The sequence below is a fragment of the Pezoporus occidentalis genome, unplaced genomic scaffold, assembly GCF_034315485.1.
Source record: "Pezoporus occidentalis ecotype Australia unplaced genomic scaffold, CSIRO_AGI_Poc_V1 ctg105, whole genome shotgun sequence".
Lineage (NCBI taxonomy): Eukaryota > Metazoa > Chordata > Aves > Psittaciformes > Psittacidae > Pezoporus > Pezoporus occidentalis.
Window position 1 is genome coordinate 1500969 of NW_026912832.1, and position 23059 is coordinate 1524027.

At 37.9% G+C, this 23059-nt stretch overlaps 1 protein-coding gene across 8 annotated transcripts in view; it reads left to right on the forward strand.

Annotated features, from left to right (window-relative positions):
- ARHGEF7 (Rho guanine nucleotide exchange factor 7) overlaps positions 1 to 19440 on the forward strand; it is a 124797-nt gene extending 105357 nt beyond the window's left edge. For 6 of the 8 annotated variants that reach the window (XM_062619355.1, XM_062619324.1, XM_062619360.1 and 3 more), the window contains 5 exons: positions 680 to 769; positions 3811 to 3987; positions 13027 to 13126; positions 13745 to 13799; positions 16302 to 19440. In XM_062619355.1, the coding sequence (XP_062475339.1) occupies positions 680 to 769; positions 3811 to 3987; positions 13027 to 13126; positions 13745 to 13799; positions 16302 to 16424 (545 nt within the window). In that variant the 3' untranslated portion in view covers positions 16425 to 19440. Of the gene's footprint in view, positions 1 to 679; positions 770 to 3810; positions 3988 to 4844; positions 6828 to 13026; positions 13127 to 13744; positions 13800 to 16301 lie in introns of those variants that run through there. The other 2 variants (XM_062619332.1, XM_062619340.1) reach the window with 2 other exon arrangements.
- The last annotated feature ends 3619 nt before the right edge of the window (positions 19441 to 23059 follow it).

A 23059-nucleotide genomic window follows, 5' to 3' on the forward strand; every position in this document is an offset into this window, starting at 1 on the left:
TTCTGCAAAGCTCTACCTTTAGACAAATTTTGCCATGTTAAGCTTTAATGGTAATTTTTTTTTTTCAGTAGTGCTGTTTCTGCTTTGAAGTCTGAAGTTTAATTACTGCACTTTTCACAGATAAACTTATGTAGTAATATCTTTCCTACTGCACACTGGACTGAAATTGTACTGATGTATTATGCTGTTAATTCTGAGGTTAATTTTCAATAATGTGCTGTGGAAAAAGGTAAATCTAATACATACACAAACCCCAGAAGTTTTCAAGACTTCTGTGAATTAACATACTGTCCCTTGATTTATTTGATTGAATAATAATACGCATATAATAACCAGAGTATACAGTTTTCTTCATTTTAATGACTGTTTGTTTTACAGCCAGAGTGATCATGTTTCAAAACATGTTCTGTGCAACTTCAGATGCTCAGAGTTTTGTGAATGTGTGGGTAATTACTCTGGCTTGGGTTGTTTTGGTTTTTTTTTCCCAAGCATTTCAGAATAGTATTTAATCTTTTTAAGCTGTTGTTTTTGCTCATTGAAGTTTGATTTTTTAAAATGGGATGATTAAGAGAATTTTAAAGGGTTTGAACTTTGAACTTAAAAGTAGTGATTTATAAAGGCTTTTCTGTATTAAGAAACATAACCATGTTTAAAATTCTATTTTTCCCACTGATTCTAGGTACAGCTGCTTTAGAAGAAGATGCTCAAATTCTTAAAGTCATTGAAGCATATTGCACAAGTGCCAAAACACGTCAAACACTAAATTCAAGTAAGTTAGAAAATACTGAAATGGACTCTGTTTCTGGCTTAACGGTGCCAAGTGTTTAATATTGGATGCCAAGGACCATGGCTAGAGACTGTAATTCTTTCTGTGTTTAAAAAACAAAACAACAAAATAAAAGTGACTTCTTGCCATGGTTTAAAATTGCACAAAGACCTCACAGATTAACAAGAGGTGTCTGATCTGAGTATGACAGTTAATCAGTATGCTTTTTGATAAATTTAAGAAGCTGGTAAGTAGAGAGGAGGAATGAAGAAGTAGTAATAATTTTGGAGGACTTTATTTTTGTCTTTTGTTCAACATAAACTTTTACTATGGAAAAGTAACCTAGAACTATAAAAATTACTTTCTCTTATTGCCACTAGCTGTTTTTAGTATTAATTACAAATTTTAATCCCATCTCATAATTTCAGGAAAAATTGTTCTCAGATCTGTGTGTTGCTTAAAGCCATTTTTAGTTTCTCAGATTAATACCTAGCTTATTGAAAAGCTGTAACGTGCCTCTGGGGTCCTACTTCATTTAATCCAAATCAAGGTTGCCATGTGGAGTTCCTCTGTATTGTAAGTAAAACACTGCGCAGAGCAGGGGAGTCCACAAGCATGTGTTCCCTTTACACAAGGAAGGAGAAAATGCTGTTGCGTTTGTTGCGATTTGCACAGTTTTTGCATTGTTGAATACCAATTTAATTTGGGGATCCTTGGAACACAGTATAATGATCCTGAAGTACTTGGTTGGCTTTGCTTTTAGGAACTGCAAGAGTGGATGTTATAACTTACCCCTTGACCACTAAAGCAGTTTAAATTTGCAGTATTAATCACTGTTGCTGCTGCCCACTGTGCTCTGTGCCCATTTTGCTTCCAAGCAGAAGCCCTTAATGCTGACAATTGAGAAGTCTCAAAATGCAATCGCAAACTTAGTTCATGGATTTTCCTAATACGTGTTCATTTACTAGTATCACCTTGAAAAAATCCAGCTACTTCATATGTAATTAACAATGGGAATATGGCCCTTGTATTTGGCTATAGAAACTTGAAAAAAACAGGAAAGAAACTTTTAATTTTTCTGTTTTGATGAACTGTAGGTCTCAAGGTGATAAAATCAGCTACAAGTACATAATTTTTTTTAAATACTAATTATTTTGTCACTCTGCATTCATTACAGTAGTGTGTTTAATTGGATAAAAGGGAATAAATATGTTAAAAATTCTGAAGATATATACTGTTGTTCCAAATGAAATTAAATGAGATGATTGCTGTGTAAATGTCTTGACTGAGATCCGTTATTTCCAAGGATAATGTTACAACAAATGGTTGGAAACACATTTGCACTTGCACGATAGTGTGTGTGTGTGCAGATATAAAATGGATAATTTTTTTTTTGCTTTTTGTCTATTTTTCCTGTCTATGTATATTTAAGAAATATACATAGTGCTGTGGGTATCATTGCATACATCAGAAGTCAGCAGCTTTTATTTGCTCTTAATTGCAGCAGGGTTTTTTTTGTTATTGATAAGCACACAGCTGCTTTGTTTGGAAAGACTAAAGCTGTCATCTAAGACTTCAGATTTCAGAAGATCCATTTGTAGGCTGGAATTGGAAGTGGGGGAAAAACCTACTCATGCTGGAATTGCTTCTTTGGGAGCAGTAGTCAGTGTAGAAGAATAAAATGAGAGTTGCCTGTCATCTGTGAAGTATGCCCTTATTTTTTTATTTTTTTTTTTTACAAGCTCCTTTCATATCTTTGTGTTAATATTCTGCCTGTCCCTTACAGCACTCATTTGGCAAATCTCCTACCTGCTTTTAACCCAAAGCCCAAAGGGTACTGCAATGTCAGTTCAGCAGAGTTACAGCACCAGTGCAAACTGGTAGGGAGCAGGGCAGATTTTTTCAGTTGCTTCTGTGGGGAAGGTGTGGGATTTAATTTGGGGAGACAGATGCAAATTAAAGAGCATAGTTTCACTTTCTCCTGCTTCTTGTATACTGATGCTATTTTGCGCTTCCGCTCCAAATGAAATCTTTTTGCAATACCTTGTGTATGTGGCTTGTAGCATGGTCGCTTACATGGGCCTTGAATATTGCCAAACTCTTAAAACCAGAAAAATGCAATCCTTAGCTATCTTCGACCAACTACCTTAGACATCTTAAAGTATTTAATTGGGAAGATAGATTCAGATAGAGGCGTTAGGAAGATGCGTGTGAGGGACTGGATGGACCAGGCTACGTTGCTGTTAGCCTCTTGCCACTGTTTTTCTGTGAGTTAATTTACTACATGTTTAAACAAACAACAAGGGCTACGGGCACAGAAAAGTTGTACTTTGACGGCCCTCTTAATTGGGTGCAAGGTGTTGCTGATTTAGAAAGTCTGCAGCCCTGCTCTGCATGAGAACCTTTGCTTTTTCCCCTTCATTTTCCTCTTTACAGTGGTGACACAAGCATTCTGTGGCTGTGTTGTGAGCTGGTGGGGAAATGACCTGCTTGAAAGAGCATCTTTTGTAGGGCTACTTTTTCATCTGAAGCGCTTCCCCAGCCTGACTCACCAAGCAGCTGTACAAGTGACTGTGTCATTGCAAGGGAGGGAAAGGATGGAGATACAGATGTGTGACGGGGAAAGGGTTGCTGCTTTTCACATCAGCGCTGCATCATGCTGGCTTACTGTGTTTATTGCTCTGTACCCAGTCAAATCCCCCAGATCAGCACTGACTCTGTACTTCAAAGGAACCTAACTCTCTTTTCCAAAAAATCTACTTTGATACAAGATTTTGGTTATTCAAAATTCTCTTACTATATTGTAACAGTTCAGACATTATGCCGAGTGTAATTTATACCTAAAGCCCAAACAGATTATTACAAAAAAAAAAAAAAAAAAAACAAACTTTGCCTTTTTAACAATATTTTCTCTTTTCCTTCTCTTCCCATCACCTTTTTGCTTTTATTTCATGTGTTTGGTTGTGGCTATTCCTTACGTTCTCCTCCTCATCCCACCTCTGCCTATCCACATCCACCATTTCATTTCACCTATACATCCTTAGCATGGCAAGGCACTGACCTGATGCATAATCACGTCTTGGCTGATGATGACCAATCAAGTCTAGACTCCTTGGGTCGTCGCAGTAGTCTTTCTCGTTTGGAGCCTTCAGACCTCTCAGAAGACTCTGACTATGACAGTATATGGACAGCCCATAGTTACAGAATGGGGTCTACATCTCGTAAGAGCTGTTGCTCATATATCTCTCACCAGAACTAATGCACTTCTGAGCTTTTTCTTAACAAATGCTTGTTGTACCACAGCCTGCTTTTCTTAGATGTTTTCTTGCTGTTCCTTGTCTCTTTAATGTGATATTTTAACAACTTCTGAGGGAGCTTCTGAAACTTCAGTTATACCTGGTGGAAGGCTCTATTGCCAATTCAAAACACGTACAAAAAAGTCATTCTAAAAAGTGTATATATCCTGTTAAGGATGACATTTCTTGAGGGCTTTTTTAACTGACAGATGTTTATTTGTAGCTCTGAATGGTCTCATTTTTTTTTTTTCCTTCCCGTTTTTTCTGTTGACTTGGTCAGTGTAGCAACAGGTCCTTTCTTTTCTTTTGGATACAGCACATTTTTGTATTTTGTACTGAAACCATACTGGTTTGTGAGCTGAGTGCCAGCGATACGGAAATGCCTTATCAGTAGTGGTTGGGTTTTCTACATATTACTAACAAAATACAAAGCTGGTAGAATAAGAAAAATGCAGCTTAAAAATATGCAGTACAAGAGCCGTAAAATCATTCAGATATTCACTTATCTGGCCCATTTGTTTGGAAGAGAATTTGCTAATCTATAAAAAATTCTGGTTTTATACTGCTGTCTTTTCCTCATTGCTTAAACGTTTATATGAAGGATTGCACTGCTCTCCCCCACCCCAGTCTGGCAGTTGTCATGAAAACCCAGCAGTCCATGCTCATTACATGCAGTGTTTTGATAATCTCATGTTACCTGTGGTCATACTGTCACTTTACTGTATGCAGTAGTGTGGCAGAAAACAGGGTCTAGATGTTTACTTGCCTGTTAAAATACACAGCTGTCAACTCTCAATTGATCATTCTTCTTGAAAAGGCAAGATGAAAATGGCTCCCCTGATGGAGGCTCGAGTGTTCAGCAACTGAAACTCTAGGTACAACTACAATCATGTTGGCTTGTTTGAAGTTCTGAATAATAGAATGCTTGGCTTTTGGGTTGTACTGTTTGGAGCATGTCCGTGACAGATTTTGTCTTTTAACTTCTCTCACAAGCAGATTTGTTTGCAGCAGCAGCTCTTCACTTAGAGCAGTGTTGGCTTTTCAGAGAACTGTGACATGCTGTGCACAGCTGAAGGTCTCAAACCTGCACGTAGGGCACTGCTGGTGTGAAGTGTGTGTGTTCCTTCTTGTAGATAACATAATTGGCATCAAAACAAAAATGTGTTTTCTAAGTCTTTTTTTAGCATTAGGGAAAAACGTGATTGAAAGAAAGTTCTCATTTTCATCAGCGTTCTCCAATGCAAGTCCTTTACCCCTTTTCAAGTAAGCATGTTATCCAGTGTTAAGGTATGGACAAGTTCAGAATAATCATGATGCAGTTAACTGCCGCCTGGCAACTTGATCACACTGTTTAAAAAGTAATCTATGCCTTTCTGCAGGTTACAAGATCAGAAAGTTAGCAATTACTAGACATGCATGATTCCAGAAGGTGGTCAGTGTGGAGAAGCTATCTCAAAGCAGTTCACATCTGCATACTTGCATTCAGTCTTGTTTGATCACCTGGTTTATCATCTCTCACTGTTGTTGGCTTTCAGAAATATGATTAACACAAGCAGCAGTGCTTACCGAGGAGGGTTTTCAGGGGTATGTTTTCCTGCTACACATATAGTAACGTAATGACCAGGAACTTGTGTATGTTGAGATTTTCAAAGTGGAGGAGTGTTGCTTAGAGAAATGAGATACGTACATGTGCTCCATACCATTCCACAGCGCATTTGTAACCCACTTCACTCTCCTCTTCCTTTCAGTCAGTTTTTGATTTATTTTTTTTTAACATATATAGAAAGTATGGATCATTCTTTTTTCCTGTTTCTTAAGCTGTGGTGTTCTAGTTGAAGAATGTGTTTTGCATTGGATAAACAGTAATTCTTTTATGTCTGTTTCATGTTATATAGTGTAAATATGAGTTTGTAATACAGTTGTTGCACTTGAACTTTCCTTATCACACAGAATGTGTTGTTATCCAGATCGAAGATTTTATTGAATTTTCTATGCACCAAAGCTTTGACAGTTTACCACCATTAATTATTGTAGCATTTAAGTCATTAACTAATTCCATAATTAAGATTTCTCATATTTTGTATCCTCATATTAACATCACCACACATTTAAAATCATTCTTTGTCTTCAGTGTAACAGGCCATAAGCTATTGTGAACTGATCAGGAGTATTAATACAAAATGCTTTTAAAAATAATAAAAAAGGCACTAAAAAAAAACAGTATCAAAAAAAGGCAAATGTGGAAATGGTGGTATTCAGTCCAAAGGTTCAGTGTTTCTATTTTTGTGGAACTTTAGTCATGGTAATAATAGTACCTTATGTTTATGCAATTCTGTAAATTATATGTGTACAGTTACAAATACACTGGAAGGATGGAGAATCTGAATTGGAAGGTAGGTTGAAGCCATTGTCAGCCCCTCTTCACATGGTTTATGCAGTGTTTCCATAAATTAGTATTTGCCATAAATTGAAACCAACCAATATTAATTGGGTGTTTTGCATAATTTTGCCAAAACACAGTAATGTGTATATAGTGACGTAAAACATAGAAAGAATAATATATATTGTGCATTTCACTTGTGAATGGGAGAAGCCATCTTAGTAGGTGACTGCCTTTTGAAAATACAAAATGGATGTATATCTGAATGTTGCATTGTACTGTACAGTATGCATATTGTTTGTGGTTGCATATATCGATTAAGTGTTTTGTTTTATATTAAAAGGACATCTGTTATGTACAGTTGAAATAAATTTTGCATTTGCTAGACTGTGACTTTAATATTCAGTTATTACACAGGGGAAAAGGACAGCGTAACTTGTAACTTACACTTCTTCTCCCATGATTCTTTTCTCTCCCTCCCTTCTTCCTGGAGGAATCAAATGCTGAAGTGAAAGCTTTTTTGACATAAGTGTGTAATGTTTGTTTACTGTAGTTGACAACTACAGGAAATTGTAATGTAAAGTGTGTATCCTTCTTTGTCTTCTTTTTCCTTTCCTTTTATTAAATAATAATTCAGAGGTGTTGCCATCTATAGAATATTCTTCTGTTGCCTCCCTCTCCCCTTAATTGGTTTAATTTCTTTTTCATTTTTTGAATTGGTGTATTCTTGGTAAAGGCATGGGCTGAATTATTGAAAAAATCTCAAATCTACTTCTGTAGGTCCTGTTACTAGAGAGAAACTTTATAAATGTGATCTTGGTTTCTATAACCTCATGTACTTTGAAGGTTTCATATTACAATATGTTTCTCTTTAAAACAGGTGTTATCTTTAGTGTTTCTGCATAAAAGATGGCACATATATGAGTGAATTTAAAGAAAATGATAACCTAATATACTAAAATGTTTATATCAGGATAAATGAAGTAATCTGCTTCTATTAAAAAGTCATAGCATTTTTTTGGCTATGATTGCAGCAGCTCTGATTTTAGCCCTACAGCCCTGTGGCTGGATTTTTTTTTTTTTTTTCTTATTGTTTAGTGAAATACAGGAAGTTTTTAGTGGGATAGCTCTTTCCAAATGTTGTCTTAAAAATATCCCGCTTCCTCAGATAGCGTCTGTCTTTCAAACTCTTCATTCTGTTCTTCTGATGAATACTTACATATGGAGTTGTATGTACTTCAGTCCAAATTATTTTTATTTTACTTGTCAAAACATGTTGCTGTAGACTGCACAGATCTGTCATTTCAGTCATGTCTGTTGTTTTCCTGTTTGTGTATTGCTATTAGTTAATAAAGCAAGGAAACAAACAAAAAACCCAAACCTAACAAAAACAACCCAAACAACTTCATGCCCAAACCTTTTTTGTTACTCCCAAGAATTTGCAGACAACGATGTATTTTACACAGTGAATTTAAGTTTAGCCTAATGGTTGAATTCTGATTTTGGTTTCATTCGTACAAAGATATGAAAGGGGCTCCCTTTTGACTTTGGCAGATCTGTAGCTGGAAGGTTTTTTTTTTCCCAGTGTTTCAGTCTGAATGCATATGGATTCTGGGAGCACCGTTTTTAGAAGTCTTCATCCTAGGACTTCATCAAAGAGTCATTGAGAAAGAGAAGGCTAATTTGACATCTCTGCTCATCTACTTTAACATCTTTAATATAATTAATGCAATGAAATGCAAAGGTTTAAATTACAAGTAATTGGGTTTTTTTTTGGCTTTTTTTGTCTAACACTTGCTTCTCCAGGAAATTTACATGTCCATACATACAGTGGCTAATGGTAGATCTGTGCACTTGTGTATGCATGTATTTGTTTTTCAGTGGCAAGTCAGATTTCTGTCTTTGAAGCTCAAGCAGATAATTTCAAAGAGCTTCTTAGTTTATGAAGAGAGCCTAGTAAAGTGAAAACCAGAATTGTGCATTTACAAGTACTGTTTCTAATTTTTGACCTTTATTGTGCCTTGTTCCCCTCCTAACCTCTCCTAATCACAAGTAAGGAATGAAAAAGTGAAGAAGACAGCAATACTTAAAAGCTTTGCAACAGAATCATTGGCGATGGCCTCAGATTATGCCATGCATTTCTTTAAGTTAACCAGCATCACCATACATCTAACTTCCATAGCTTGAATTAGGACCCTCACAGTTGCTGGAAGAATGTACACTCTTTGTGAAAGTACCTCAGTTGAGCCTTTTCCGTATGGCCAGCTGGAGGAAAGAACCCTGTTCTTGATTGACTGGGGACTGGCTTTTCACTGAGGCCCTGAGGTTAGCTACTTTAAGAAGGCGATATGAATAGCCGCCTACATTTTACTCTTGGCTTAAATGGTTTCTGGACAGATAAGGTCTTTGAACATAGGCAGAGACTTAATATCTGGTTAAAGCAAAAAGGTATCTGAATGTCATCCCACTTTTCATCCTGCTTCCCTCCTGTCTGGTGTGTTAAGGTTTGTGCAAAACTTCTGAACTCTCTTTACATGTGTCTGCTTAATGCTTCAGAACAAAGGACCAGATTGATTACCAGTACAGCTCCTTCTGAAGCCTGGCTTCTGTCTGGAACAGCACAGCACCAGATCAACCATTTTTCTTAAGATGTCACATTCCCTTTGGAGGAGAGTGATTAAAAAGCTGGGGTTGTGCAGTTAGGCTTCAGAGGTCACTGAGAACCTCTGTGGCATTCAATCTGTTCTCTAGTTTCTTCCCGCTGTGGTGTTACGGCTCCAGGGCTAGGAGTTATGTTCTACTGATTCCAGACGGATAGAAAGTGAACTGTCATGAAGTCTTTCGGGCACCTAAATATCCAAACAGGTTTCAGATTTGTTTTTTTTCTAGAAATGCTCAGAATTGCTTGCTGGCTTGGCTGATGGATTAGTCTGGAAAGATCTGGACACTGGAAACTAAAAGCAGGGGGCTATTACTCACAGGCCTGTTCTTGTATCTCAGGTGTTGAATCATGTTACGCAGTGGGTGTTGCTAATGTCTCTAGCCCTGGTCTGAATGCCAGATGGGCTGTGCTATTATTTGCTTTACTCTGGAGGCTAAATTTGCTAAACCAATAATTTAAGGTGTGGTATTGGCAAAAAGCATTGTAGTTCTTTATTCTCCATTCTAGGATTGGGAGGTAGTAATATTGAATAAAGATACCTTTATTTTCTTGATGGAATCTAATTGATGGAAACTTGCTTGAATCTTGATCATAGTGGTCAGTTGTTTTGCCTTAAATACACACCAGACTTCTAAACAGTGTGACCATTTTTCCTATACCATGGGTTTAGGAGTTCCCCATTGAAAAGTTATGGCTGCTTACTCAGCCTTGACTTTTGTCTGCTAATCTTGAAGTAATTGTCTGGGTTTGCCAAACAACATCTTTTCTTCTCTCATCCACCTTAATTCTCCCAATACCCTACAAGAAAAGGAAAAAGAAGCAAAATTAAACCCAGTTTTGTGCAGCTTTTGGAGGTCTTTTTTTTTTTAACTAGTACTTTTGGTTGTATTTTCTCAGTGTGATTGAGGGCCACGGTTGCTGGAGGTCAGTTGAAATGTTGTCTGTTGGCCTGTTTGATTTGGAATGAGAGAATGGTGTCTTGGAATAAAATTCAGCATGAAACTTGGATGCTTAGGAATGAGGAATGGCAGATAGAGCAAACTGAAGTAACTTTTGATTCTTTGTCCTACTTCATAAAAATGTGGGATACATCTCAAAGAGGTGCCTAGGATTATCTAAGTTGCAGGAACTTTCTTTCCATCTTGTTAGTACAACTCTGTGTGAAATACCCACTGTGCTAGAACACAACACTCTCCATGTCCTAAAGCTGTAGCCTGTAAACTTTTCAGGAGAGAAATGGTCACATAGAGAATAGATGTAAAGAACCAGGTATAAGAACCAGGTGGAGACACAAAATATGGTTTAGGGAATAATGCCGAGTGCCAGTAATGAGGTGACTCTCAGATTCCTTGTAGAGAGATAATTGTCAGAAAATGTGTCTTTAAAAAAAAGGGGGGGAAAACTTCTGGTGTAATTAGTGCAGAAAAGCAGGGCAGTGAAGTAGCTTCCTACCCACCTGATGACAGGGTCCTTTGTTGGAGATTAGATGGGCTGTGGGTTTGTGCCTTTGATACTTAGCAAGTGCTGTGGGGTTTCAGGGAAAAAAAATCCACAACAAACAAAAACCCCCACCAAAACTCATAAAAAGCAAACCAAGATAAAAGAGAAAGGAGGTGAGAAGAGGTGAATAAGGACAAGGTGTAAGAGCAGTAAGGGTTCTGAGAAAAAAGTTGTATGACTGAGGGTATTGGAACAATGAAGGTGAGAGTGAAACTTGTGGTATCTTGAATTCCACAGTAGCACAGGAAGGTCAGTGTTCACAGCAGCAGTTTTGCATTGTGTGTGTACATGTGCTGTGTGGTCTCCTTGTATGTATAATGTTGGTGAAAACTGTTACTAATGAAACTGCATTTTATGTCTCAGTAGTACTAAGTGTTGGCTTAGTGCTATGCTGTACATATGTGAAGATGTGCTGGTGTAGACATCTGGTTTACATGCATGTGTGTATATAACTCTACAGCTGAGACTTTTTCTAAAGCTGTCTACTCCATGCTATTTTTGCTTCACCAAGGACCTATGTTACTCTGACCACGCAAAGACGTTTGAATGCAGCTCTACACAGTGTTAAATATAACATGCAGCTCGATTTGGTTGAAGGGAGTCATGAGTGAGAAACACATGGCAGTTCTTTCACTTTGGTCAGTGTCTCCCTTAGCATGTGCTGGGCTGAGTTCCTCCACATTGCTATAAAGACCCAAAATGGTAGCAGCTGCTACCAGCTAATTCCTGAAATAACATTTAGCTGGGTGTTGTGTGTTACCTCCCAGGCTAATAAAGCAGAACAGTGACCAGTTAACTGAAATAAACACAAGACAACTTTTTACGATTAGAGATTGACAAGTGCAAACAGGGAAATGTCCTTGAGCTCCATACAGAGTTTGGGTGTGCTTGTTTTATAGTTTGTTCTTAGAAAATAAGTGGGAGTGGAAGGGTAATCACCTTTAAAATATTTCTTCATTCTATAAGATGAACAGCTTTCAAGGACAAGATTCTGTTCTCAAATCTGCAGTTGCTATTATTCCATAAAATTTTGACCATCTCAGACTGATATGTTAGATCTTTACTGCCAGCTTAAGGAAACAGTTTACTTCATTAAAGTATGTTTGTCATTGTTTGCTGAAATAGTTGAAATAGCTTAACACACATTACTAAACTACAGTCCCTACAAGCCCATTGTTCAGAACTCCAGACTGCAGCTGTTAGGGAAGTTAGTATTTTTCAGTGAGCTTGATTTCTTTCATTTTTTTGTGTGTGTTTAGGTTATGGTTTTTATCATGAAGCATAAAAACCCAAGCAAACAAAGCACTTATCACAAAGCAGCTGTTCCACAGGAGCTAAATAATTTCTCCTGACAGGCGTGTATGCTGTAGTACCTAGTTATCAGTTCAGACTGTACTAGACTTTAGACTTTCCTGGTTAATGAAGATTCATCACAATGAACTGGTAGGCAAGTGTACCTTGCTTGTTAAAACTGATATCTTTGTTAAAATATGCAAGAATTTTAATGCCTTACCTGCTGTGTTTCGATTCTGAACAAATACTTAGCAGTTTACTTACAGATATTCCTTAAAAAAAAAAGCTTATGATTTGTTGCAGCCTAATTAAATAACATTTCTAGAATACATACTTCATGTGTGTATGAATCTCTGCACATCTCTGAGCTGTAGATTTTTCTATTCAGAGCTACTTTCTTAGAATTTGTATGTTTTATCTTGATCTTATAAATTGTAATTAGTGTGGAAGATATTTTGAAGAGGTTGGAATGTTTTGAGGTTTTGTCAAACCATTAATTGCTTGTAAAAGCATTAAATACAAAGTATGTATTGCACTGGGTAGGAATTTATAATAGGACTAAAAGGCTATCTGTAAGTTTATGTGTATGTATATGTGTGTGCACACAAAGTGTGGTGTTCACAGTGTTTCAGGGAAAGGGTTTTAACTTTTTGCTCCTTCCATCACTATCATTTGATACCACAGTTCTGCTCCTTACTGATAGAGTAACTGGTTGAGAGTGGAATTACTTCTTGGATTTGTATCAGCGTGAGATCAGAATCTGTCCTTGAGGCTTAAATTGCTGTTACTTAAACACATCTATCTCTTCGAGTCAGCTGTGGTGAATATTTCTACTGATAGTTGAATGGTGCACTGTTTGTTGAACAGTGTAGCATCCCCATCAATGACAGATGATGATAATGGCAGCAGCAGAATAAGAATGTCAGACAATTTGTTGTTGTTGTTGCAAGGCTGTGGTTTCAAATGTAGAAAAATGTATTGGTAACTTGTGTGTGTGGAGGGAAGGGGAAAATGGAAAGTGATACACCTTGGTCATGGAGGTGTATCATGCAATGTATGAAATAATCATCTTTAAAATGCCCCAGCAGTATTTGTGAGTTGCTCATTATGTAATTTATTTTTACAACAGGTTCCCGTAAAGAATCAGCTCCTCAAGTCCTGCTTCCAGAAGAAGAAAAAATTATTGTAGAAGAAACTAAAAGTAATGGTCAGACTGTTATAGAAGAGAAGTAAGAGAACATTTAATGAATGGTGGATTAAACTAGTAAACTTTGCACTTTTCTTCCTCCTCCCATCTCCCATTATAATAGTGTGTGTATGGTATATTTGTTGTAGGGAACAGAGCATTTTGGAGTATGCTGCCAGTCTTTTAAGTGCAGTTGGCCGTCATTTAAGTTCTTGTAGTCTGGTTTCTTTTTATATACTATGCAGCTTATCCCTTTTGTGCCTAGAAGTGATACATTTCACTTGTAAATAATTTTTCCAAATGCTGTTGGATTTCAATATTAAAATGGTGTCACCTAGTTAGTGTATGACATCATTCTAATTTTTGGGGGTAAGTTTTCTGTTGAAAATGAAATACAGTTCCTTTACGGAAAGCTGTAATTCAGAAACAAGTATAGGTCCATATGTGCTTGAGAGGTATATCTTGTCACAGGCTGGTAACAGGCCCTTGTCTTCCTGAATATAAATCAAGATGAGAGATCTTTTTTAACACAAGTTTTAAATCAGTTGTTAGCTGTGGGGTTTCTAATGCATTTCATTTTAGTAGTTTTGTCTAATAATAGATTTAAATGTATATTTCTGAAAATTGTTATAACAGATCATCCTTTTTTTTTTCATTTTAGAAGCCTTGTTGACACAGTATATGCATTAAAGGATGAAGTACAGGAGTTAAGACAGGTTGGTAACTTGCTACAATTATAGCAACAGGGAAAATGGAAAGATGTAAGGCTTATAAAAATAAATGGCTTTTAAGTTGATTGACAAGAATGAACTTGAATTTTGGACTAGATTCACATTTAAAACATACCAATTTGACAAAAAGCACCCTTTATTGTAGCTGTTACCAGTTCTTGGAGCAGCAACCTTTGAGAATAGCATTAAGTGTCCTCTCTCTGAGGTGACTTACTAAGCTCAGTTTCATCTATGCTTGGGTGTTACAGCTTGTGAAATGTTGAAAGTGTTAAGCAAATTCAGATCTGCTGTATCACCAGCAAAGTAAGCTCATAGAGAAAAAGCATTTGCTCTAGAATGTATCATTTCAGTAATATAAATGTCTAGATCTCTTTAGGTCTTTCAGTAACCTGAACACTTCTTAAAAATCAGTTCTTAAAACCTCTGATTTCCAGAGATGAGGGTCCTTTTCAGTGTCTTATCATATGGCCTTTTTTAAATGAAAGCTTCCGGTTAGCTTAGGGTGATGCTTTGTCACATGGGGAAATTATGGAGGATCTCACCCGAGTTGGTGGTATGGAAGTTGTAGCTGATGTTTTAAGCTTGTTTTAAGTATCCAAATTAGGTGTTCAAAATTTTTTTTCTTGTCAGGGCACACAAACTGTTCAACCCATGTTAATGCTGCTTATAATGTATAGGCTAAAAGGCACTGAATTATCCTCACTTTCCAATGTGTGAATTTGCTAACTGACCTTAACAGTTCTGACTTAGGAAGATGGATAAGATCTCCTGTGTTAATGTAAAATAGATTTGTATTCAGATTACTCTAGGTTTTTGGCTATAAACATGAATCCGATTTCTTTGCCCATATGTAAGCGTGCCCGCTGTTTCTAAGGGCATTGTGCATGTTCCTTGAAATAGGACAGTTGATGTCTTGAATACCTAAATTCTGCTGTTTTCAACATGTAAAGTATGTATATCCTGGGTTTAATGCACATTTGAATCTTTTAAAAAATACAATTCATGCAGTACAAGCAGCAATAATAACCCACTGATATTCTTGTGGCCTAGTTGCGTTTGCACAGAAGATAAATATGCTGCCTCTGAGGCCCCACCAATCTCTGTGTGACCGTAAACAAAAAGTCACCTTGTCCTGACCCTCAAGCAGCAGCTCTCTTTTTCTGGTGTCTTTCCAAATAGATTCTTCAGAATCTCGCATCTTTCAAAGCCAAAACCTATTAAAGCCTGAGTTAATTTATCAGGAATATCAGCTTCGAGGCAGTTATTAGTCTGTTGCTGTTATTTTGCTAATTGGAGAAGTGGCAGAGAAAAATCTGCGATCTGGGAAGGTCCCAAGTGACCAAGGGCTTTATGGATAAAGGTTCTCTGGGAGTACATAGTGCACTGGTTGTGTGCAGGCAAAGTGGGATCCCTCCTGTTGCAGCTTCTGTAGGTTATTAATAGCTGTTGCTCCACAGGCACCACACTTGAATAGTGCAGTGCTGAATTGGTGCTGAATAAATACATAAATGAAAAGAAATGAAGCCTGTACCTATGAGAAAAAAAGTTTGAGTTTTTCAATAGACTTGAGGAGGGAATGGAGTTAATGAAGTGGCTGCTGTTGATCTAGAAATGTCTGTAAATGACAGCTGATAGGAGCTCAGTGGGACCCCTGGATTGCAGACGTGTGCTTGTTAAAAACCCATCTTGTTTTCTTGGGGCCTTAATATAGTGTTGTCTTGTCATCTGGTTGCTTCCTTACTGTTGCCAGCATCACCTTGGCCTGTGCAGGATTAAACAGTGTAAGCATTACTGTGGTTTGGTCAGTGACATCCTTATGGTCCTGTTGTTCAGGGTATTTCAGTATTACCCGGTGGCATTAAATACTGAGAACTGACTCGTTAATATACATGTAGAGTGGTGGTGGTGGCTGAAATTCTGGCTCCTCTTAGACTGCTGGTAGTCATCTCCCTAGTTTAAAATTGAGTCACAAAATACTTCCCAGAGAACATAATGGTTTTCAAGATACTTCTTCAACTGTTCACTTTCCTAATGAAGCAAGTTAAATTGCATTAAGTTTTAAGAAGCTTTTTCTGGGATTGTGAAACTAGTTATAATCACAGGAGGCTCTCAGAGGGGATATCTATTCTACTAATAGCTTCATTTCCCTTGTCCATTACAATAAATATATTCTACTCTTCATTGATCACATCTGAGGAAAAGAATTCAAGATTATTGGCCATCTGTTACTGGCACCTGCATTATAATGGACCCCTAAGTATAAACAGAAATAGCTCAGTTTCCATTTGGTGGTTTTATTTGTGTTGTGTGAAGTAACTCTGTGTAACTTGTGAAATTTTAACCGAAGGCTTTGTTTTTGAACAGCTAATAGCAGTCTTACTGAGAAGAACCTTCAGAATTTGTAATTGACAGTGTCTGTGTGGTCAGAAAACAGCTGTAAAGAACCAGCCAAAACCAAACCAGTAATATTTCTGTTCTATTAAACAGGATAACAAGAAGATGAAGAAATCATTAGAAGAAGAACAAAGAGCTCGCAAGGACTTGGAGAAGCTTGTTAGAAAAGTTCTAAAGAACATGAATGATCCATCTTGGGATGAAACCAACTTATAACTATTTTTTTCCTTTTTCCTTCTTCCCTCTCCCCCCTCCCCCCCTTTCCCTTTCTATTGAAAGACCAGTTGTAAAGCTGAGCTGGGAAGCCTTCTGACTTAGTCAGTGTTGCATCAAGAGCACTACAAAACAAGTTTTAACTGGATCTAGTGATTTCTTACTCTGAACATACAGAAACAGTCAAGCCATTTACTGAAGCAATCTGTACTTTTAAGTGTGGAGACTGGATCCTGAACTCTACTAAACTTAATTTGTTTGCATCTAAATTACCTCATTTTGCAGAAAGTGCAGCACCTGACTAAAAGTCCATGTTTTTCAGTGGCTTTTTAATTAAATATATATTTTTCTTGTAAATATCTGTAATTTTGAATGCATATGTGATTGATGTATCAAGGCTGATGTGTTGGGGTTGTGTTTTTTTTTTTTCTCTTGTTACTATAATGGTCACAAGTGTTAGAAGTGACGGCAGTACTGTCTTACCTAAGAAAGGTCAGAGTTCTTTGTGGGTAATTATGGATTTGTTCCAAATTACCCACTGATCACACATGCAAATTTAAAGCCCTGTTTTTCCTGTTGACCACTGTATTTAAATCCTTCACTGTTATTTATGTCTGTGCATACATTTTTAAAGGGTTTACAGTTCTTTAAGAACAGTATTAAAATACAGGAAATTGTTTATTGACAGTAGAAACAGTTTTTAACACAACTAATGGCCATAATCTGTGTTCACGTACGCTTGTTTGGACTAATCTGTTGTGCTTTGGCCACCGAAGACTGATGTACTTGCCTGCTTTTTATGACTGTGATTTTTAGGTGTTTATGTACTACATTTTCTATTGTTGTGCTTAAACATACAGCTGGCTGATAATTTAATAGATCATACAGTTTGTTAAAGCAAGAAAAAATCAATCTAATCCAGAATTTTGTGAATAAATTGTTGTTATTTATATTTAATGGTCACAACAATTAAATTGTAGCTAACCTTTGTGCACAAGGCACATGGGCTAGGCCAAACTTCATTCAAAGCTTTGGTTTCATACCACTATGTAAGACTCTCTGGAATTCCCAGACTCTGGAAGGAGTCATTTTTTTCCCACCTTGTTTCCTCGGTATGTTGCTGGTTTCTGTCTTGCCAGGATTTAAATGGAAACAAATCTGGAAATAAGATTTTTTTTTTTAATCATACTGTAATTCATAATTTGCACTGCTGACAGATTTGAAAAATACATAAATGAAGATTTATTCCCTAGTCTGATAGGTGCAATTACTGCAATCCTTTCTTGTATTTAAAATAGGAGATGCTACTTCACTGCTTCCATTGGAGCACTTAAAGTGCTAATCCCGTTAAAGCTCATTGTATGTGTTTCATTGATTTCAGCAAACTTTGGATTAAACTCCAGATGGTGCAATTTTCTAAGGGGTTTTTGTTCAGTTGACAGTCGGAAGTGCAGGTATGGCAAGACCCGAGTCACACTTTCTGTCATCCTGAGTTTCTAGTGCCCTTTACCTCCTGTGAAGTTTAATGCTCTGACTTGAGCACGTTTGTGGGAACTTTAATGAGTTGGAGCCAGGATGTTTAGGGTGGTAAGAATTGTCATGCACATTGTGAGTCTCATGAAAAACCTATTTTTAAAAGCTATCCACTTTTCTCAGCCAAGAACAGCTTTTTTTAAGTAGGAAAGAATGTCAGTGATTACATACTCGAGAAGCAATTCTGTGGAATGGATACTAAATTATCTGAATAGACAATTAGTTTCTGATTTTAAAAGCTGAATATATTCCTAGGTATTTTGTGTTCCCACAATTTAAAAATGTCCCCCTCTAATCCTGAAGGAGGAGACTAGATAAGAAAACTAAAATCTCTGCAGTATCAGTTACATATGTTCACAGAACATTAAAGTTATGAAAATTCTTGGTACAAAAATCTTTTTTCTGTTGTTTGCAGTTGCGTGAAAATGTGGACTGACATTCATATTTATCTTCCTATTTAGAAGATACTCTTACTAAAAGCTATGTTATACTAAACCTTGCAAATTCATGCCATCTTGTCTAAATTCAGATTTGGGAATGCCCATATAATTCTAGTTTTCTAACATTTTTATTTTCTGACAGGCTGTTTTTCAGGGCAAATTCTGATTTTTGGTTGCGCACATGCATTGCAGAGGAAGAAGTGCAAAAGGAAGACATTAATTTAGCAGTATATAGCAAATTTAAACTCAGGAACAGCTTCCATTGTAACAGTTTCTTTGACATTATACTATGAAGAGTGGCATTGCTATGTAAATCTGCTGACTCTTAGTACCTGTGATTATGATTTCTGACAGTACCCCTGTACTGACATCTAATGAACATGCCTTAAATACTGGGATTAAGCAGTTGTTGAATACAGCCAGGATTTTAGGGACTGATTTTGTTCAAGGTGGATTGGGATGACTGATTTTTACCAAAAAGAAAAGGAAAAAGGAAAACCACCTTATCCTGTAGGCAGCTTTTGCCTCTAGTGCGGAGAACGAGCTTCAGGCTTTTGGGAACCAAGGAGTATCTGGACTTTTTTCTTGGACAATTTGTTATACTGTATATATTGTAAATTTCATCATGGACCTTCTGAATTGTTGCAAACTTTATATAAGCATGGATAAATGGGGCACTGTTTATTTAACCTATTAAAGGGTTATTTCTTTGCTCTCATCATTTAGGGATGAGGAGATGAAGCCATTTCTTATCCTATAGATGTGAAGCACTTTCAGTTCTGAACTGTCTAAAATGTAGCATAACATTTCTCTTTACTTACTGATGTATGTGTCGTGTTTCTCTCACCATGTCATGACATCTTAAAGACTGAATGGCTGCCTTTGTACATACCTTAATGCCAGTCATTTAGGGAATTTTAGAGTGTCTGTTTACGGTATTTGTGGAGAGCTCAAGGTTAGGTTAGATGTCACAGTAATATCCTGGTATCGACTACTAAAGTGTTTATGCTACACTGTTGTAATTAAACCATGATTTTTTTCCCCTATCCTATGAAGTGTTACATTTCATCTAATATGTGGGCTTTGAGGTTAAGAAGGAAAATTGCCTTTTTTTTTTTTTGTCCTTTCGTACAGGTAACCTCTGTATTTAATAGCTGTTACACCATCCTGAAAGGGCTTTTTCATCATCTTTTGCATAGCCAAATGATGCCAGAAAACAAAACAAAGTAAGGGTTGGTTCGTGAGGTGAGAAGGAGGATCTTGACTATCTTGCACTGAGGAATTACCACTTTTGTCGGGAACCTGACCTGATAGGATGGAGAAGATCAAAGTCAAAAGATAATGAAAGGGAAGGAAGCCAGAAACATGAGAAAATCAAATTGCTGCATAAATCAAGTAAAATACTTGTCTATGTGCATGTTCAATCTGAATAGGCCTAAAGTTTGTGATAACTGGTGTCATAGGTGCTATGACTGCTGCCCAGGGGAGCCAATCCCAGTAACCGACCGTCTCCTTGGTGAAGAACCTTTTCCTAATGTCCTGTCTGATGTTATATGTAGGCCTGGTGAGATTGCCCAGACTATTTATTTTTTTCCTTAGCCAGTGTATGGCTCAGGTTTTATTAGACTGTTGTCTGTCAAGCAGCCTATGTTTGCTGTACACATAAAGGAGCAATACAGAAGTAGCATGTTTTTACAGTATTTTTCCATCGGGGGACTGTGTTAGCTTCTGCTTTGTCAGAAACTACTCACAGTTTCCCTGAATTTGTTAATATTTGTACTTCTGTAGGCTTTTATAACCAACTGGAGTTGGCTTTTTGTATGTTTTGGAGCTGCTTTTCAAGCTCCAGGACATACAGTCTATTAACTTTTTGTCCTGTTGAACAAAGGTAGACAGTCATATTTGAAGGTGTTCACACAGCATTTGACCTAGCCACAGGTATGGGATTTGTATGGGTTTTGGCTTTTTTGTACTACTTCCCTGTGTCTTGGGTGACCTGGCAGCACCTATACATTCATCATCACAAGGGCTCTTTCAGCACAGTGCAGTGTGGAGGTAATGCAGGATCAGGTTTATTGTGAGGTGAAACTAAGCAAGGACTTGGCTTTAGTGATCTCTGGCTCGTTTAATCTCAGGCCTTAGTCTAAGGCAGACAGTTGCAGAGGAACATAAACATCACTGCTGCAGGACCAGTATTGCCAGTTTCCACAAGAAGTCTTCATTCTGACATTGAGTTGAGAAAACACTAGGATGGTGCAATGCATGTTCCATCCACTGCACTCTTTTAATACTGTCAGCTTTAACAAGCATGATTTCTGCTGGAAACTTAAGATACAGGGCTGTTTTACCTGTGCTGGGAAGGGGAGAGAGCAACGTGCTCTTTCCTCATGGCAGAGGAGGAATGTGGTGACAACCTTGCACTTGAAGCAAAGCATTTAAAACTACAGGTTCAGGAAAGCGACCCTGCTTTTTTTTCCATAATAACAGGAAGGTAAAGATGGTGTGTGAGACAGCCAGCAGATAGATGGAACCACATCTGAACACTGAGGCAGAAAGCATTCTGAAGATCTGGTAGCTAGGGCAAGGTCACTTTCCTGCACCTGGACTGACCAGCACCCCCAGGTGGGGCAGCTTTCTGGCCACTCTTCCCCAAGCCTGTAGTTGTTGCCATGCGGTTGTTGTGACCCAAGTGCAGGACCATTGTCCTCAGCATTGGTTCCACTTGCAGAGCCTCATAGCTGTCCTACAAGGGCACTACGAAGGTGAGGCAGGCATAAAGGAGGTGCATCTGCTGTGCATCACCCCACTGCTGCAGTGAATCCTGACACATGGTTTGCAGGTTATGATGGGCTCTTGTGCATGTTTTATATTAGTGTAAAGGGTTACCCAATTCCTGTCCTATAGTGTTGGTGACGGACCACTACCTGGAGAAGCAGATAGTTTATTTGAGGGAAGAAAACAAAATGCATTATCTGAACATGGAGTTCTTAGACATGGGCTGCCATGTCTCACTCTAACTCTGCAGTTTTGCTTCTGAGAGATGGCAATTCACAGACAGGTGGGACACGAAGAACATGTCCCATCTTGCACCTCACCTGCTGAATCAAAGGGTTGGAGGTGAGCTTTATCTACTGATGTTGCAAGGGAAGAATGTTATTCAGTTTTGGGTGGCTGGATGTGCACACACAGACAACACATCTCAAGTTGTTGAGAGTAACCCTTCCTGCTCAGAAGGAAAAGAAGAAAAAGGTGACTACAATGACCAGATTTACTTGTTATTATTCTGGGAAAGTAATAAAAAATGGGAGTGAAGGATCTGTGTTATTTAACAGACTTGGTTTCTGGTAGAATGGAGAGTTATCACTTCTGAGGGCTTGGTGCCCCCCATGGCATGGGAATTGATGATCTTAAGGTCCCTTTCAACCCTAACTATTCTGTGATTCTATGAAATATTCTCAGGTCTAATTTTGGGGCTGTAAAACACGTTAATAAATACTCAAGTATGCTGTATTCATTTGATAATCTGCTGTGGATAGCTGCACAACTCAACACTGCATAATTTGCCTGCCGCAGGTTGTAAAAAGGGAAAGCTGTTCTGAAAGGACAGAGGAAGCACACAATTCATAGGGAAAATTCAGTCTAGTCCCTTGAAATGGTTTATCCTGGTGTATGCCTCTTATTTGGAAGACAGTGAAGACTCCTAGTATGAAAATTTGTATTCCAGGTATTGTTCCCTTTCAGTCTGTGGTTTATTCAATCCATTTAGAAGTGCCTTTAAAACTGCAGATTAACTGGGTTTTATTAGGAAGCAAACTAAAATAACATTTCAGTGCAAGAAATAACACTTCAATGCAATTCAGTGCATTTCCCGCTAGCAGGGAGACCTTTGATTAAAAGAAAAACAACTCTGTTTATTCTGAATGGCTCCCTGCTCATTAAGGGTCAGATGTTATAAGAGCATCCACCATGGAATATTTAAGATTAAAAGTTTTGCCTTCTGCAAAGCTGTGGGTAAAGAACTCAGATCTGTGTAAGGTGAGAAGTACTCATGTATGGCAGGAGGAAATGTAATTCCTACCTAAATCATTATACCTTGAAGTCTTGAAGGCTGGATTCATCTGCACAGCCCTCTGTGGTGTGTGCCAGGAGGATTCTTCTTGGTGGAGACTCCTTAGAGGCCAGTTTGACCACCCTGTAGCAACAGTCATCCTTCATCCTGCACTCCAAACCAAAAGGATGCCACCAGATGGTTTGCACACAGATAAATTAGGCAGTCTGTGGGGGGACATGACAAATGAAACAGGGAGCTACAACATGGGGCTGAGCTCTGAGGTGAGAAAACCACAGTGAAAATGCCCTTTCTTGTTATCCCGATAGGGGAAGTACTGATGTGAGCTTTTGGCAAGGCAGCACGTCCTGTGTGCTGTGCATACTGTGAAGAACTGGAGTGTGAAAACAAGTGGGAAGTGACAGACGTGGAGTAGTTTGGCATTGCTCAAAACCTTAACTATTGGGAGGACTGACAGGATTTATTTCAGGGAAAGGGAGTGAAAAGGGCTGAAAACACTGCAACCTAGGGACAACCTGAGGGGAAACTTCACTTTGCTGTTTTATGTAACTACGTTACCTCCTATGTCCATCTGATGGTGTCCATAAACCAACAAG